At 35.6% G+C, this 17,367-nt stretch overlaps 1 protein-coding gene across 1 annotated transcript in view; it reads right to left on the reverse strand.

The window, feature by feature from the left end:
• The window catches only part of LOC307148928 (CUB and sushi domain-containing protein 1), an 838,966-nt gene that overhangs the window by 198,646 nt on the left and 622,953 nt on the right, over nt 1–17,367 (reverse strand). The window contains exons 11-14 of the mRNA XM_079854872.1: nt 13,922–14,025; nt 13,592–13,704; nt 5,957–6,139; nt 4,896–5,222 (exon numbers count right to left, since the gene is read on the reverse strand). Coding sequence (XP_079710998.1) covers nt 4,896–5,222; nt 5,957–6,139; nt 13,592–13,704; nt 13,922–14,025 — 727 coding nt within the window. The remainder of the gene's footprint in view (nt 1–4,895; nt 5,223–5,956; nt 6,140–13,591; nt 13,705–13,921; nt 14,026–17,367) is intronic.

Genomic DNA, 17,367 nt, shown 5'->3' on the forward strand with positions numbered 1-17,367 from the left:
AAGAAAACATCCCCCACACCATTACACCACCACCACCAGCCTGCACAGTGGTAACAAGGCATGATGGATCCATGTTCTCATTCTGTTTACGCCAAATTCTGACTCTACCATCTGAATGTCTCAACAGAAATCGAGACTCATCAGACCAGGCAACATTTTTCCAGTCTTCAACTGTCCAATTTTGGTGAGCTCGTGCAAATTGTAGCCTCTTTTTCCTATTTGTAGTGGAGATGAGTGGTACCCGGTGGGGCCTTCTGCTGTTGTAGCCCATCCGCCTCAAGGTTGTGCGTGTTGTGGCTTCACAAATGCTTTACTGCATACCTCGGTTGTAACGAGTGGTTATTTCAGTCAAAGTTGCTCTTCTATCAGCTTGAATCAGTCGGCCCATTCTCCTCTGACCTCTAGCATCAACAAGGCATTTTCGCCCACAGGACTGCCGCATACTGGATGTTTTTCCCTTTTCACACCATTCTTTGTAAATCCTAGAAATGGTTGTGCGTGAAAATCCCAGTAACTGAGCAGATTGTGAAATACTCAGACCGGCCCGTCTGGCACCAACAACCATGCCACGCTCAAAATTGCTTAAATCACCTTTCTTTCCCATTCTGACATTCAGTTTGGAGTTCAGGAGATTGTCTTGACCAGGACCACACCCCTAAATGCATTGAACCAACTGCCATTTGATTGGTTGATTAGATAATTGCATTAATGAGAAATTGAACAGGTATTCCTAATAATGTATATATGTATATATATATATATATATATATATATATTAATAAATGAGCAAACCTTGGCCACTAAATATTTCATATTCAATTATTTTAATGATCACAATTAAAGTTTTAATTTTATTAAATTGAAAAAGCGCAACATTCAGCATTCAATCAAATATTCTAAAAGACTTATTAATAATAATAATGTTATTTCAACATAATATCTCATTATTTCGACATAATATGTGTGCGTGCAACAAGCAAGATGTGCATTTGTAAATCCGGTGACGCGTGCATTGATTTTTATTAATAAACTAGTGTTTCTGTGTCAGTGCCGGCTGCAAAGATGAAGTTGACGATCGCCATATTCGTAGTGAACGCGCCTATATAGAGAAATGCACATAATGGATTACATAAGAGAGTAGTCTATTTCTTTTTGTTTTGAATTATTTCGTTTAAAGACATTTCAAGCTTTGTGTATTTGATGTATTTCTCATGTCTGTGAGGCATATTAGTTTCGGTTAAGTTAGGATGAGATGCGCTCCAGTTAATGTACAATGCAAGTGACCGCGCGGGCGCCTCCATGATTATATTGTCTGCTATATTTGCTTCTTATTTTTTCAATCCAGGCAATTGGTTGATGAAAAATAGATTAAAATTAAGATACAATTTATACAAAACGAAATTCACTTTAAAGAAAGGTTTTCTACAAAACAAAACTTAATGAAGTGATCAAAATCATGTCTGACCCACTCCATGTCTCTCGATATATTGCGCATCTTACTCGTGCTGTTCACTTTTCATAATCAACATTGATGGAAAAAAATAACATTATAATATTTTAACAAATATGAAACTAAATGTGCTTTTTTAATGGCTAAAACAGTATAGTAGGCCTACAGACTCTCTATTTGTACAAATTGCTGCACATTCATTTAATTCTGAATCAAACACAAGTTGAAAGGCATTTGTTCAAATCAAGTTCACGGATAATTGTGCGTGCATTTATTAATCATTATGATACTAAAATCATAACAAAGTAGGCTATGCTATGTACAAAAAATCAGATGAGCCCAGAATATGAACGCAACGTTTAATTGCACGTTAAGCATTTTCCTCCCATAGAAAACCATTATGAGAACGTTTAATGTGGCTTAATGCAGATTAGAATGTCCCCTTATTATGTCGAAATAACGAGTTATGTCGAAATAACAAGATATTTTGTCGAAATAACATATGTCGAAATGACGACTTATTATGTCCATATAACGACTAATGTCAAAATAACGAGATATTATGTTGAAATAACGACTTAATATCTCGAAATAACAAGATATGTTTTCTTTTTTTTTTTTCTTCAAAATGCGGTTCAGGGCTTCCATAGAATGCAGCCTGAATATAATTGCTTCCAGAAATTATTTTTGGGGGTGCTATCAGGGTGCTTTGGTCTTTCTTTATGAAGGTAAATCAGTAGCAAAACTCGAGAGCACGTAATTGTGAATTTGAGAACTTGTACAATAAATATTCGTACTTGTACATGAACATTTACACTCACAGCTCCCATGTGAAAACCTGTAAAATAAAAATCTGAAGTTGAATGTTGAAATTTGCACTCGCATACAATAGTCACAAACCTGTATTCTGAATCTGAAGCTGCTGACAAGTAGACACAAATGTGTAAAATGCCATTCACAGAAATACAACGACAGACACAAACTTGTAATATATATTTTGCGTTTAATCTTACGTTCACATTCGCAGTACTACCTCAAATAGGCACTTGCAACTTCTCAAATCTGTCACCGCAATTTCAAATTTCGCGCCTTGACTTTTGCTACTCTTTTCGCGATATATCAGGTGCAAAACTAACTTGTGCACTTGAAACTCAGAGGCGGTGAGAGAGAAAGGGGGGCGGGAGCGGGGGGTTTAAAGGAGCCGTTTTATTGGTTGGCAGCTAGCCAATGAAATGGGACTTCGATGATGTCACGAAACCCGTGTGCACTGAAACGTTAACATGGCTTAATGCATTAGACTGATATTAAAAGAAATAAACGATTTTATCAAACTCAGTAAACACAATGCTTATAATGCATACTACAGAAAAGCAGATGAGCACAGAATATGAACACAACGTGTTTAATTGAGACAGTGGTATTAAAAGACCAAACTCAGGAAACACCATACAAATAAAGCAAAGCAATTGAGCTCTGAATATGGATGCAACGAGTTTAATTGTACGTTTTCCTCCCATAGAAAACCAAGAAAACGCTTAATAAGGCTTAATGGACCAACAGTTATAAAATAAATTAAAAAAACAAAAAAAAAAACACATAATTCGTTAAATTATTAATAAAACACAGGCAGCAAGTTTATTTGCACTGAACACACATTTGCTTTCTTTCGTCATATTCTGTGCTCATCTGCTTTTCTGTAGTATGCATTATAAGCATTGTGTTTACTGAGTTTGATAAAATCGTTTATTTCTTTTAATATCAGTCTAATGCATTAAGCCATGTTAACGTTTCAGTGCACACGGGTTTCGTGACATCATCGAAGTCCCATTTCATTGGCTAGCTGCCAACCAATAAAACGGCTCCTTTAAACCCCCCGCTCCCGCCCCCCTTTCTCTCTCACCGCCTCTGAGTTTCAAGTGCACAAGTTAGTTTTGCACCTGATATATCGCGAAAAGAGTAGCAAAAGTCAAGGCGCGAAATTTGAAATTGCGGTGACAGATTTGAGAAGTTGCAAGTGCCTATGTGAGGTAGTACTGCGAATGTGAACGTAAGATTAAACGCAAAATATATATTACAAGTTTGTGTCTGTCGTTGTATTTCTGTGAATGGCATTTTACACATTTGTGTCTACTTGTCTGCAGCTTCAGATTCAGAATACAGGTTTGTGACTATTGTATGCGAGTGCAAATTTCAACATTCAACTTCAGATTTTTATTTTACAGGTTTTCACATGGGAGCTGTGAGTGTAAATGTAAATGTTCATGTACAAGTACGAATAGTTATTGTACAAGTTCTCAAATTCACATTTACGTGCTCTCGAGTTTTGCTACTGATTTACCTTCATATTTCTTGGGGGTGCTGAAGCACCTGCTAGCCCCTCCCTAGCGCCGCCCATGTTCACAAGTTAGTTTAAAAAAATGAACTGGCTAGCTAGCTTAATTTTCAGTGACAAGCTGGAGGAAGGCTCTCTATTTATTTGTGTGCAATGAGATAGATATGAAGCAACCATAGGGTAAAAAAGCTTAACGATAAAAGATCAAAAGCTTGTTTCTATAAAAATAGAATCCCATGAAAATGGTACTGTAAGGTGAAAATGCCCTTTAAGTGCGGAAAGTATGAACGTATGGATTTTTTTTTTTAGATATTTCACGACAATATTCTCAACCTAGAAAAGTAAATATTACAAATGAATTAAATATCTGATTTAAATTCTGTAAAAAGATTTTTCAGGAAAACAAAAGAAGAGAATCGACTAGCCATGGGAGAAAGTGATCCAAATGTCTCTTGGACTGATACTGATTGAAAGATATAATTTCTAAATAAATACAAATCAATTGTGCTATTACGCTATCCAACGCATGTCCGGGATACCAGAAATTTTTTTATTTCAATTAATTTTCAATTAAAATGTTTTAATTACCATTGAAAATGTCAAATTTGATGTACTACAGGTATTGCAAGGAAAAAGAGAAAGCTGCCACTATGGTGGATCTAGTAATAAGTCCTGCCTTCCAAATATGAGTCACTGCTGGGTCTTAACAAAACTTGGGGACACCATTAATGTCTGATTGCCGTTGTTTTTATTTATTTATTTATTTATTTATTTTATTTTTTGGTATTTCCCCATTTAATTAGATAAGAGCTAAACTTGCATGACTGAAAATAGCTGCCTGAGTGCATTCCCAAGATGGCCGCCAAGTGAACTGACTTGCCTTGTAAGGGACTTTGTTATATCCCAGTTTAATATGTGGATATATTGCTTTATAAGCAATTTTTGGGATGATTTCCCTTAAAAGCGGAAACAATGTGGCTCTATGGCGTTATCAAACATCCAATCAGCCCAACACAGCTACATTATTTGTACTCTTAGTAGTACAGAAATTACACACTTCACCTTTAAAAATAATACACATCACAAATATATATATATATATATTGCATTTACTTGTGTAGGTGATATTAAACCCCTTTCCCGTATTCGAGTGGTCTGACTGGAACTCCAAGCGCATTATATGCCCATTACTAGCAATTTGCGAGGGTACATCCTTCCCAGAGAATGTTCCAAATGTGGTGGGCTCCGGCATCCCATCGTCTTTCACAATGAGATAGTCGAACTGGGGCTCCATCTCAAAATCACTGAAAATGAGATGGATCCGATTGCCTGGCTCGGCTATAATGAGCCACACACAGTTCATGTTGTTTCCGTATTCCTCTGGGTAGTTTGGCGAGAGGATGATGCCTGACGGAGTGGTGAAATTGAAGAAGCAGGAGACTGTGGAGATGAAGACAAATATATATAATTCCATTACAAAGGTCACAATATTTATTTTAGTTCAAAATAGATGTTACTAGGAATGCTATTTTGTCTCAAAAAAAAAAAAAAAAAAAAAAGATGAGAGTAAAGATAGTTCACATAGAACATGATAATGAGTCCTTTGCATGGTGCAGAAATGATGACATGTCAAGGAATTGGTTCAAAGTATGAGCTTTGTCAGGAAAACAGAATACAAAAACAAAACATCCATTCAAAAGGTTTTCATTTTAACAACAGAACACATTAATGAGACACTGCTTCCTCTTATCGCTGTACTTAAGAGAAAATGACCACTGCATAACAGGATTTTCTCAGATTGTGGGGTGACTTCACTGCAAAATTTAAAATCAGTAAAATAAAGTTGTCTTTTCTTTTCAGTGACAAGCACCTTATTTAGATGTAAATTTAGATTATAGATATCATATAATATTTTTGTAGATCAGGCATTTATGTCGATCTACAAGCAAACACACCATTGTTTTTGCATTCCCTCTTGAGTGATGTTCCAGAAACAGAAATATGATAATTGACCTCTCATACAGCAAACCTGGGAATTGCCAGCATGGACGGATGCCATTCGGCATCATATGTGTCCCTAATCTAGATGTCATGCTTTTACAGCGACGATACATTAATCATTCTAAATGGCAACATGTTAATTATAACCATGCATTTCAGAAAAAGACTCTTACAGACGCAGCTGGGTTTGTTTCCAGACCACTGGTTATTTTGCTGGCATGATATTGTCCTCTCGCCAACCAATTCAAAAGCAGCCTGACACTCAAAGGTCAGCACATCACCATGTAAAAAACGGTCTCCAGTTCGCTTTCCATATGCAGGGATGCCTGGGTCTCCACAGCCACCTTTCTCAATTTCTGTGGAAAAAAGGGTACATGATTATTTCAATTAAATATGTTGTTTTCAGTCTGGCTATTATTATGGATGTTGTTCTGAGATGCCATATGATGAGTCTAAAGCAGTGCTTTTGCTCTAGAACTTGGATTTTACCTTTAGAATCAAGTGCCGACCCAACAATGTACCACTTACTTATTGTGCAGAAGTAAACAAAAGGTCCTTACCGATATGTATTAATATTAACATGAACTACATACATCCAACAACAGGGCTCTGAACAGGTTCAAGAAACAAAAACAAAAATTGGAAATGAACAGCATTTACAGGAACATAAACAAAAACTAAATCAAGCTTAAACGTTCTGAACAGAAACGCTTATTTGAAATTACCATTAACCGGTTAAAAACGGTATTTTAATCGTTCTGTTTAAGATTTAGATTTTGCAGTCAACCAATCATGAATTCAAATGCTATGGCCTATGCAAATGTGAGGTTAACGCATACAACATGACTGAAATACCTGCGCTCAGTGGTCAATTCATCCTATGTAAGTTGCAAGGCAATGTTTTGGCATTAGCTGTTGGATCGCAGGAGTATATTTGAGAATATGTTACCATGGCAGGTTATCCAGGGTGGTGTGTTTTGGAAACCAGCGGAAATTGCAGTTTAGTGTAAAACATATATATATATATATATATATATATATATATATATATATATATATATATATATATATATATATATATATATATATATATATATATATATATATATATATAAACCAGCATTTGTTCTAATCAAACAGTTTCCGTAATGATGTTACAGAAGGGACACATGAACAAAAACATTCGGAGTGAACCTATTACTTTTTTTCTGTGTTAAGCCCTGCCCAACAATATGTAATAAATATAGCATCAACATACAACCCTCTACAATGCGAGTAAATCACTCGCATATGCGACCAAATTTCACAAGAGGCGACTTAAAAATGCAGAGCACATGTACGGCTTGTTGACTGAACTGTCATGGTCCCGATCAGACCAGTACTGCGTCGTCACGAAATTTTAAAGTTTATTATTTGCACACGTTTTTAAGCCTTGCTAATTTCAACATTCAAGCGCAAGAAGACATGAAAGAGAACTTGCTCGTGCTGTGTGAGAAGTGTTGTGTGCGCAAACTGCACATCTGAAGCACGCGTCCAGAAAGCCACATCTGAAAGCATGTGAATACTAAATAAGCCCTCTTTCACATATTCTTATGCTTCAACGGACAATTTCACACAAAATACTAATAATATTCCTGCTGCTGTCTGTTTTTAATGTTAATCAAACAACAAAGACTCACTGCAAAAAAAAAAAAAAAGTGCTATTTGTTTTTGTTTTTTTTTAATTTGTGCTATAGTTCTTATTCGATCTACGTCATCAATGTTCGCGGCGGCCATGTTGTTGACATAGAAACCACGGCAACTGTCAGTCTGTCAAATGACAAGCGAGGCAGCGTGGTATTATCCATGGTATTATCGCTGTATTTTTTTTTTTTTTTTTTTTTAAACAGCGCGATGGTGTGTTGTGTAATACACGGCTGTTCTAACAACAGCAATAAGAACCCCGAAGTTTTTATGCGATACCGACTGTCAGAAAACGTGAATGGAACGAGACAGAGGAGTTGAGCCAGCGCAGGAGAGACTTGTGGCTAGCTAGGATAAATATAGTCTAAACTCCCCACAGCAAAGTCTGTTCCCATCATTTTACCACATGTTAGGGGGGATTGGGGGATGTAAAAAAATATATATATATATTGCATCACAATAAGTGTATTGTGATTGTCAAAATATTTTAGCAGCTAAACTGAATTTTATTAGGTTTAGTGACAACATGTTACAATGTTTACATGGTACAATTTCTGGTAAGCTACGCTTTTTTTATTATTTCAATTCAATTATTGTGATTTGATTTAATATTGACTCATTTGGATAAATATTAGGTAGGCTACACAAGATAGGCATTAATTTTTCTCAAGAAAAAAACAACTCACCTAATGAACATACAGAGAGAGATATAATGCGTTTTTTTTTATTATAACTTTATTTAATGATATAAGTAAACATATAATAAATATATAATATAGTACACATATTTAGCAAAATACTCTATAGCTCTTTTTTCTAGCCAACTAACTATAGCCTATATTATGGTCATCAAATGGCTTTCCTGAGGTAAATGTTATGTGACATAATTGTTCTCCAGCAGTTTTATTGAACCCTTTGTTTGTTTGTTTGTTTGTTTGATTGATTGGTCGATATTATGTATGAGGAATATAGGCCTTTTCAGAATGTTTGTAAACAATAGGCGCCGAGTAACTTCCGGGTGGCAGAACGCGAGCGGCTTCCACTGACTAACTGAAGAGATCCAGCTGGCGACTGCAACAGTTACATAGTTAAAAACATTGTTGTTGATCAAAGTTGAAACGATGATGAAAACGTGTTGTGTTTGGGGTTGCGCTGCCAGATATACAGCAAAAGGTGTAGGGTTTTATCGATTTCCTGTGGGTGAGGAGGTTATAGCGACTGACACGCAATTGTATGAGGCGCCACGTAGGATTTAAATCAAACTTAGCTTATCAATACATACGTAACACACGTGCATATACACCTATAAATTACCCGCATATACATGTAGGCTATACTATTGGATGTTCAAAATACATATGAAATACACGTGCACACTAATATGAAATTCATACCAATGTTAGTAATGAATGCATACACTTGTGAATATTGCATATAAACTTGACGCACGCATACACCTATAAATACTCGCATACATATAGCCTACACAACTAAAGCATGCATCCACGTTTTATTTTGTATGCGCGAGTGTTTTATGGATGTGTATGCGCACCGAGTTTATATGTATGTGCGAGTGTTTATAGGTGTGTCTGCGTGCTGCGAGTGTATATGTATGTGCGAGACGAGTGTTTATAGGTATATTAGCATGGAAGTTTATAAGTATTTATAGGTGTATGCGTGCGTCAAGTTTATATGTAGCCTATATGCAAGTTATTCACAAGCATTCATTACTAACATAATATGTATGGATAATGGTATGGATTTCATATTAGTGTGCACGAGTATTTCATATATGTATTTTGAACATCCAATAAATGTATATGCGAGTAATTTATAATTGTATTGTGTTATGTATGTATTGATAAGCGAAGTTTGATTTAAATCCTACATGGCGCCTCATACAATTGTCACTTTTCACACGCTCTCAGTACACATCCATTTTCTCACGCAACTTACCTAAATGTATATTCCTCATACATAATATCGACCAATCAGTGTTTTTCAACCGCGCAAAGGTCGATATAACAGCTGGAGAACAATTGTCACATAACATTTGCGTCAGGAAAGCCATTTAATGACCATGATATAGGCTATATAGCACGTTATTTTGGCTAGAAAAAAAGAGCTATAGAGAGTATTTTGCTAATTATGTGTAGGCCTACTATATTACATATTTATTATATTTTTTACTTAAATCATTAAACACAGTTGTTATTATGATTAAAAAATGCATTAATTTTAATTAAATTTTTTATTTTTATTACATTTTTACTGTCGACGGTGGGCCTCCTTTCCAAGCAATTTACTAGCGTTGTCATAGGAACGCTTCTGCTTTTGCCACCCGGAAGAACGTCTATTACTGTTGTGACGTCATGGTGAATTGTCGTATACATTTCGGTAAGTTGTACTGTATCTTTCAACAGTGTTCGTGTTTATTTACTATTAGCTAGAGATGTTCGGTTCACGTGCGCTAGGGATCTGTCGCGTCACATTTACAAGCGCCAAAACGGGTATTGTTTGAATTTCGTAATAAAAGTGACAGAAAATGATAGCTGAGATTTTTTATATCATAAGTAACCTGCTCTGTCTAGTCTGTCGGTCTCCGTGCCCTCTTTGCTTCGTGAGAAAATGGATGTGTGGCATGAGAGCGTGTGAAAAGTGTCTCACGGTGAATGCGTGAGAGTTGGCAGCTCTGTAAAATTTAATAAATATCCGGATAAGTTACGGCTGGCAATAAGGAAGGATCTTTACTTAAGGCTATTGGGTCTATTTGATATGGGTCCACACCAATCAAGCTTATCTTCTCTTGATACTGACGAGATGAAGCCATTAAGCTACTGCTCCCCTCAACTCAAACCTGCGTGCGGCTAGGGGCAGGACAGATGTAATGTCAACAATATGGCCGCGGTTAGCTACTTCCGGTGTTTGCGAATAAGGCCTATTGCTTGTAGTTTGATTATTGACAGTTTTAATTTCTAAATGTCTCTAGAATGTCAATTGAGCTGTGCATTTTGGTATTTTCCTAACATAACAATAGGAACATTATCTCCCTCCATTTAAAAGTTGCTACCTATTTATGTTGTTATCCTAATATGGTTATTGTCTGTTGCACTTTTATTATTTGCATTTAACATTGTTTTTTGCGATGCTGTTTTTTTTTTTTTTTTTTTTTTTTTCAGACCAGACCTTCAGCACATTTTTGAGTACTAGTGAGAACTACAAAGATAAGGCTTTATATATCCAGGAAGTGTTTGGAACGCAGTATAAAACAACAGTGACAAACAAATGATGTTCATTTTTATGTTCACAACTATGGTGTCAGCCAGACGATAATCTACAGTGGATGAGTTTCCCAACTGTGGCAAAACCCACAACCTCTACAAGGTGTTAAGAGCATGCCTAATACCTTAGGAATTAGTTCAAGAACCCACAAGAATGGTAGGCTATTGTGTTAGGGCTGTCAACTCATCATGACCAAGAAGCAAACAGCTCTAACAAGGAACAATGTTAAATAACGCACATAAAGGCAACTGGGAACATTAACAGCTATATAAATGCTCTGTTAAACATTCACATATATTTTTGTATGGAGTCTGTTAACACACCATTAAGCTAATGTGTTTACCTGCCTTAAGCTCTGGACCAAACAAATCTATTATGTGTCCTATTGACAAAAAATGTCAAATTTGCCAGGACAAGTTATTGTGTACCTTAGACACTGGCAACAGCAACTAATAAATGACTTGAAATAGCCATAAATAGAAAAGCACTTCTCTGACATTTTCTGTGCAATTAAGTGTAAAATAGTTTTTCAAAGCTCAGTTGTGTTTGGGTTCTTTGGTAACTACTCAAGCATTTTCTTATTTAAAATCTATTAAATGGAGGAATTTTGATGGTTATTTCAATCATGGATATTTTCTTCCCCTGCAAATAGTGTTAGAGTCTGTGGACCTCCAGGAGCACTGTCTATGGCAACAACCAAAACCGTTAAATGGCTGTAAAAAAACTAAAGTTCAAGTTCTGACACAAGAAAAAATTTACTTGTTTTTGTCAGCAACGAATTAAATTAAATGTTGAATCTAATCGCAAACAGTAGCTCTTTACTAAAAACAAGCTCAGAAAAAAAAGCTTCTCGAATTCTCAGACAACAAAAACACAGTGGACAGAGATCGGACAAAGATCATAAACAAATGCAGACCAATCAAGTAAACAAGAAACAGGTATTGCATATGATTCAAACAACAAATCACCATAGAAACTAATGCAAACAAAGGAAATAGTGCAAAACCCACTCAAAGTCCAATTCAAACTAAACTCAACCGCAGACCAAATGTGACAGTATTCTGAAGCCATGCAATAGTTTTGTGAGGGGAACAGAAAGGAAATTAAAATGATTAAATACTGACAATTAGAAATTATTTACACCCAAAAAAAAAAAAAAAAAAAAAAATATATATATATATATATATATATATATATATATATATATATATATATATATATTATTTTTTTTATTTTTATTTTTTATTTAAGAGTTGCATTGGAGGGGAAGATTTAAATGTGATAATGTGCAATGGCTGAATTCCAGTTTATCGGTTTGGAATGAAACGTAAATAATGATTGATTTACATTTTGGGTATACTATTCATTTAACTCTTTAGAGGTTTGGGTTTAATCTTCCACTATGAAATGAGGCTTTGGTCAGTCTGAAGAAGCTCATTGTTGGTGACCACAGTTTCTGTACAATTTATCATTTCTGTTGAGGGGAAAACAATCCTTTGCCAATCTAAGAACTTTTAAATTAACGTATGAAATGATGAATTTGACATCTACACAGCCTCAAACAAAGTGTCCCACCAGTGTGTCCCAGTGGAAATGTTGTCAAACATGACAACGTGACTAGAAGCACAAGTGTGAAATTGGGTTTACACAAAGTTAATTGGGTTTGTGTCATTGTGCTGGGCTATCCAGACAGTGAGAATTGCTCAATTGTGAGGTTACAGTTCAGAGTGAAGATCGGCTAGGGAAAAACTCTATTTCAAGGTATTAAACAGAACGCTTTGGAAAAACAAGTTGGGGGGGGGGGGGGGGGGGGGGGGGGGGGGGGGGTGGAGGGACAAAATGGATAAACACAAAACAAAAATACTACTTAATCATGTTAAATTCAATGAAAGTTGTCTCATTAATACATACTAAAATAATTATATATACAATTTAAATCAGAAAATAAACTAAACTTTAGAAAAACGTGAAACAGAAAAACAGTTATGACATAATGATTTAGAAATACTCTGGTCTATTTCTAGGTCTTATTGGTGACACTGATCATGTGAATGCCTTTGTTCAAAAGGTCAGATTTTTGAAACACTTAAATCATGCTAGTGAAAACATGATCAGCTTTAGCACAAACCTGAGGAGCTTTGAGTGATCATTAAAGCAAAATTCACACCAAATTCTAAGAAATTCTTGATTTTTTCTTTTACATTTTACATTTATTTATTTATTTCAAATCATCATACTGATAATATAATTTAAAAAACATGTATTAAATTAGAAATGAATGCAAAATAGAAACGTTTTCTTCAGCTGATAATATAATTCAGTAATACTGTATATATTAAATCATAACTGTATGTTAAATAGATTAAATTTCACCACACCGTCAAGAGATCAGATCTTGAGCAACATGTTTACTTGTGTCAACTGATAGCATAAGAAATGGCTGTTGTTGTAGCACATTTTATCAGTTTATCTGTGCATATGTAAATACATGCCTCAATGTATTCTCATATCTGACTTGCTTTGATGCTATTCTCCTGCAGGGTAAACGGCAGGTAGAATATTTCACGCAAGCTTTTCAAACATGTCGGCACAGCACATACGCTGCTCCATTTGCCTTCGATGTGCATACCGTTTAGAAACTGGCATGCTTTAACAACCAAAAGTCACCAAGTCAAACATTTTCACTGTAAAAAAGAATAAATAACACACTTATATTTCTTGGAAAATACAAAAATGGTGACCGTTTACAGTCCTGTTTCATCACTCTTATTGTGGGTGAAAATGACCATGTGAAAGAGAAAAGCAGCAGGTGTGCATGGTTTCCAAACATTACAATGACATACCTTCATATACAGCCTTGAAACCTTGAGATCCGATTGTGTCATCGGACTGCAAATGGAGCCACATCTGGTTGCTCATGCTCACAATCAAATCGGGCACGCTGGATCCTGTGAGACTGGAATAGAGGCACAAAATCTAATTTTATTCTTTCATTTACGTATTCATATGCAGCCATGAAAGCTTAGACATAAACCCAGAGCCTATTTGATGTAGTGGTTGATCTTGAAAGAAAATAATAAACTGTTATTCCATGGAGCATATAGGAGAAGGTATGGAGACATTTGTGAACAGAAGCACATGCATGTTCAAAGAGACCTTTTTGCTCTACTCACACATAAAGCACTCTTCGAGCATCACCTATCTTCCCTCCGTCACCCACTGTTAACGTATCGTATGCTCGCTCAAGGTCAAACTCTTCAAAAGCTAGCTTGATGACCTACAGGAATAAAGGAGAGGTCATGACAAACACCACAGACCAAAACGCCCAGAGGACAAAGAGGCTGACTCAGAGAATGATCATATTAAAAAGGAGTAGAAGAAGCAAAGCAGGTCAGCCATCGCTCTGAATTCTTTTCCATGGCTATAGGTATGTGTGGCTGATTGCAGGAGCGGCGATGTAATTAAATGTAGGTGTAATTAAATAATTTTGTTTCATTTAAGACGTGAGATTTTGAGTTCTGCCATGTAAGGTGTAAAGCCTGAGGAAACGGGATGCATGTTCATTTGATGTGATCACAGAAAGAAAATTGGATTCAAGGAGAGATTGCTGTAAGGAGAAAAAAGAAAAATCAAGCTTAATTAGGACAACCCTATTATCAACATCCTCGTATTTAATTTTTTTTTTTTTTCAAATGGGCCATTAAGAGCCATTATTCTCATCTATATTCTGTCTCGTCTTTAAATGTGATTGGTGCATTTTTTTTTTCTAGTCTATCTGAAAGAGGGGAAAAAAAGACAATTTTGTCCTCATTTACTCCCCCTCATGGTACCAACCCCATATGTCTTTTTTTCTTCAGTGGAACACTAAAACAGATGTTATGCAGAATGACAGCCTCAGTCACCATTTGCTTTCAAAGCATTTTAAAAAAAAAATGTATATACAATGAAAATGAGAGGGGATTGAAACTGTCATTCAGCCTTTTGTGTTCCACAGAAGAAGAAAATAAATTGGACATAAGTAGGTAAATTTTCATTTGTACTACCCCTTTAATATGCAGACACATAAGTAAGCCATTTGTAGGTTCTTTTACCAAAAAAAAAAAAAAAAAGTGTAAACATTATGGCTCTAAGCATCCCGACCAGGGGTGTGTTTCCTGTACAACAATTTAACTGCTTAACCACCGTAATCCAATGCATCATTGAGACAAATTAACTAGCTAGTCACTACTGTTTCCTGAAACCGTAGTACAAGGGTTGCAACTCTGTCTTTTGAACCATGTTCTAACACACCTCTGACAGGCAGAGCAACAACGCTCAATCATTACTCATGTATGTGATGGTAAATAAGCAAGACTGTAAGTCTGGGTGTATCATATGCCCATTACTACTGATATTCCCAGAACACATCACAAACATGATTAATTGTATTTAACCATTATATTGTGAAAGTTTATTATTTCCAAGTGTTTGCTAATTTATAACAATCAAGAGTTTTTACACAATTCAAATGCAAGAAGAGGCAAAAGAGATATCGATTTTGTTCGATTTATTCGATTGTCGGTTCTGTCTTTAAGTGAACGTAAAGTTGAGAAAGAAATCGGATGCGTTTCTTCATATTGGTTCCGTGCATTGGTTCTGTGAATTTACCGACTGCAGCCTAAAAATAACTAATTGTCAAACAACAAAACAAAACACAACTTTAACATCTATATGTAATTTTTTACAGTGAACACTATGCATGCAGTTTAATTACAATTATTTGTATATTATTACATTTCTGTACCTGAAGACTACTGTTAGCCCAACTATTCATAACTGTTCTATAGTATTTATCTGTTTTAATTTGTGTTATTATTTGTGTCTGTTCATTTGCCTTTAATAATGTTTGAACTTTCTTACCCTGAGTTTTTGCTGTTCAGTTTTGTGATCCATTGCACCACACCAAACAACACTAACAATAAATGTGTTATACATTTTTTTTTTTTTTTTATGGAATAGCACACAGAAACCCTAATACTTGACAGAAAACACTGAAATAGGTGTCCTGAGAACTCACACCTGTCTATATCTTAGATTGTAAATAGAGAAAAAGCATGTACATGTACATTTAATCCTTTAGCAGAAGCTTTTATCCAAAGCAACTTACAAATGAGGAGAGGAATAGAAGCAATCATACTAACAATAGTGCAGCAATATGCAAGTGCAGTGACCAGTTCCAGATAGTCTAGCACAGTACATGTAGCAAGTTTTATTTTGTTTGTTGTTGTTTAAATATATATAGAATAGTAAGTGTTAGTATTAGTGGGTCAAGTGTTGCCGAAAGAGATGCGTCTTCAGCAGTTTCATGAAAATGGCTAAAGACTCAGTAGCTCAGGCTGAGATAGGCAGGTCATTTCACCAGCAGGGAACAGTCCAGGTAAAGGTCTGTGAAAGTGATTTTGTGCCTCTTTGAGATGGCTCCACAAGGCAGAACGCAAGCTTCCAGAGGGCACATAGGTCTGAAGTAGTGAGGTATAGGTATTTAGGTATAGGGCTGCAGAGCCAGTGGTTGTTTTGTAGGCAAACATCACTGCCTTGAATTTAATGCGAGCGGCGATTGGCAGCTATCCCGATTAGGGAGGATGATATTATTTAGCAAGTCAGAAGACATTGAGGAGCTATCTGCCTCTCATTCCAACTTCATAATTGAAAAAGTCCAATATAATTCCACTTCATGTTGAACTTCTAACTTAGAAATGCTCCTGTCTGTTGATATCTCTACGCCAAATGCTAGATCCGTAGCCTTGTGCATCCTATGTGCAATTTGGTTGCTATGACATTTCTTTGTTGACATTCAAACACCTGCAAAGTTAACAATACTGTTGGCCTTTCGCTGCTTTACAACATCTTTTGTTACTGAAATGCCTTTATGGTCGGTGAAGTATGAATATCCCAAATGTGACTTTGAATGTTATGCAATTTTAGTCTAACAAATGATAGTGAAGTGGCTAACACTGGATACAGCACCTTTAATTCAGTATAATTAGAAATAATAAACTTTTTGGTCATTTAGTTGTTCAAACATCTAGAATGCGTGCATTAATTTCTTATAAAAACATCAGATTAATGCCCTTTACAGTTGTGGTGGTAATGTGGTGATTTATTCTAATATTAAAAGGGTAATTCTGAAGTTAGATTTCTGATCAGTTTATATCATTCCGACTTTTTCAACTGTATTCAAAGGGGTCCAGACAGCAGATCATAATGTAACGTTTAGTATGTGATTTATCTCACTAATAATACATTTATTTAACAAATGTTTCAGTAAGAAGTCATATTACTGTTATATGATTGGTACAGTGTCCAGGGTCACTAATTTGTTTGTCAGTGGCAAAGAACAAGCTGGTTGGCTGCATCAGTTTGAAAAGAAAGGAATGATTCAGCAACACTGAGAAGATCTTGACAAGCAATCTGTATAAAATGTCAGAGCTAATACAGAGTCGTTTGGCGAGACCTTAGACGAGAAGTCTAAAATACAGGCTTTTTAAATGATCCTGTCAAAAGTAAGGAATCTGTTTTTTTTTTTTCTTTTTTTTTTTTTTACAATAGACTTAGCAAGAGGATAAAAACAGCACTCATG

This window comes from Squalius cephalus, assembly GCF_949319135.1.
Source record: "Squalius cephalus genome assembly, chromosome: 21".
Classification (NCBI taxonomy): Eukaryota; Metazoa; Chordata; class Actinopteri; order Cypriniformes; family Leuciscidae; genus Squalius; species Squalius cephalus.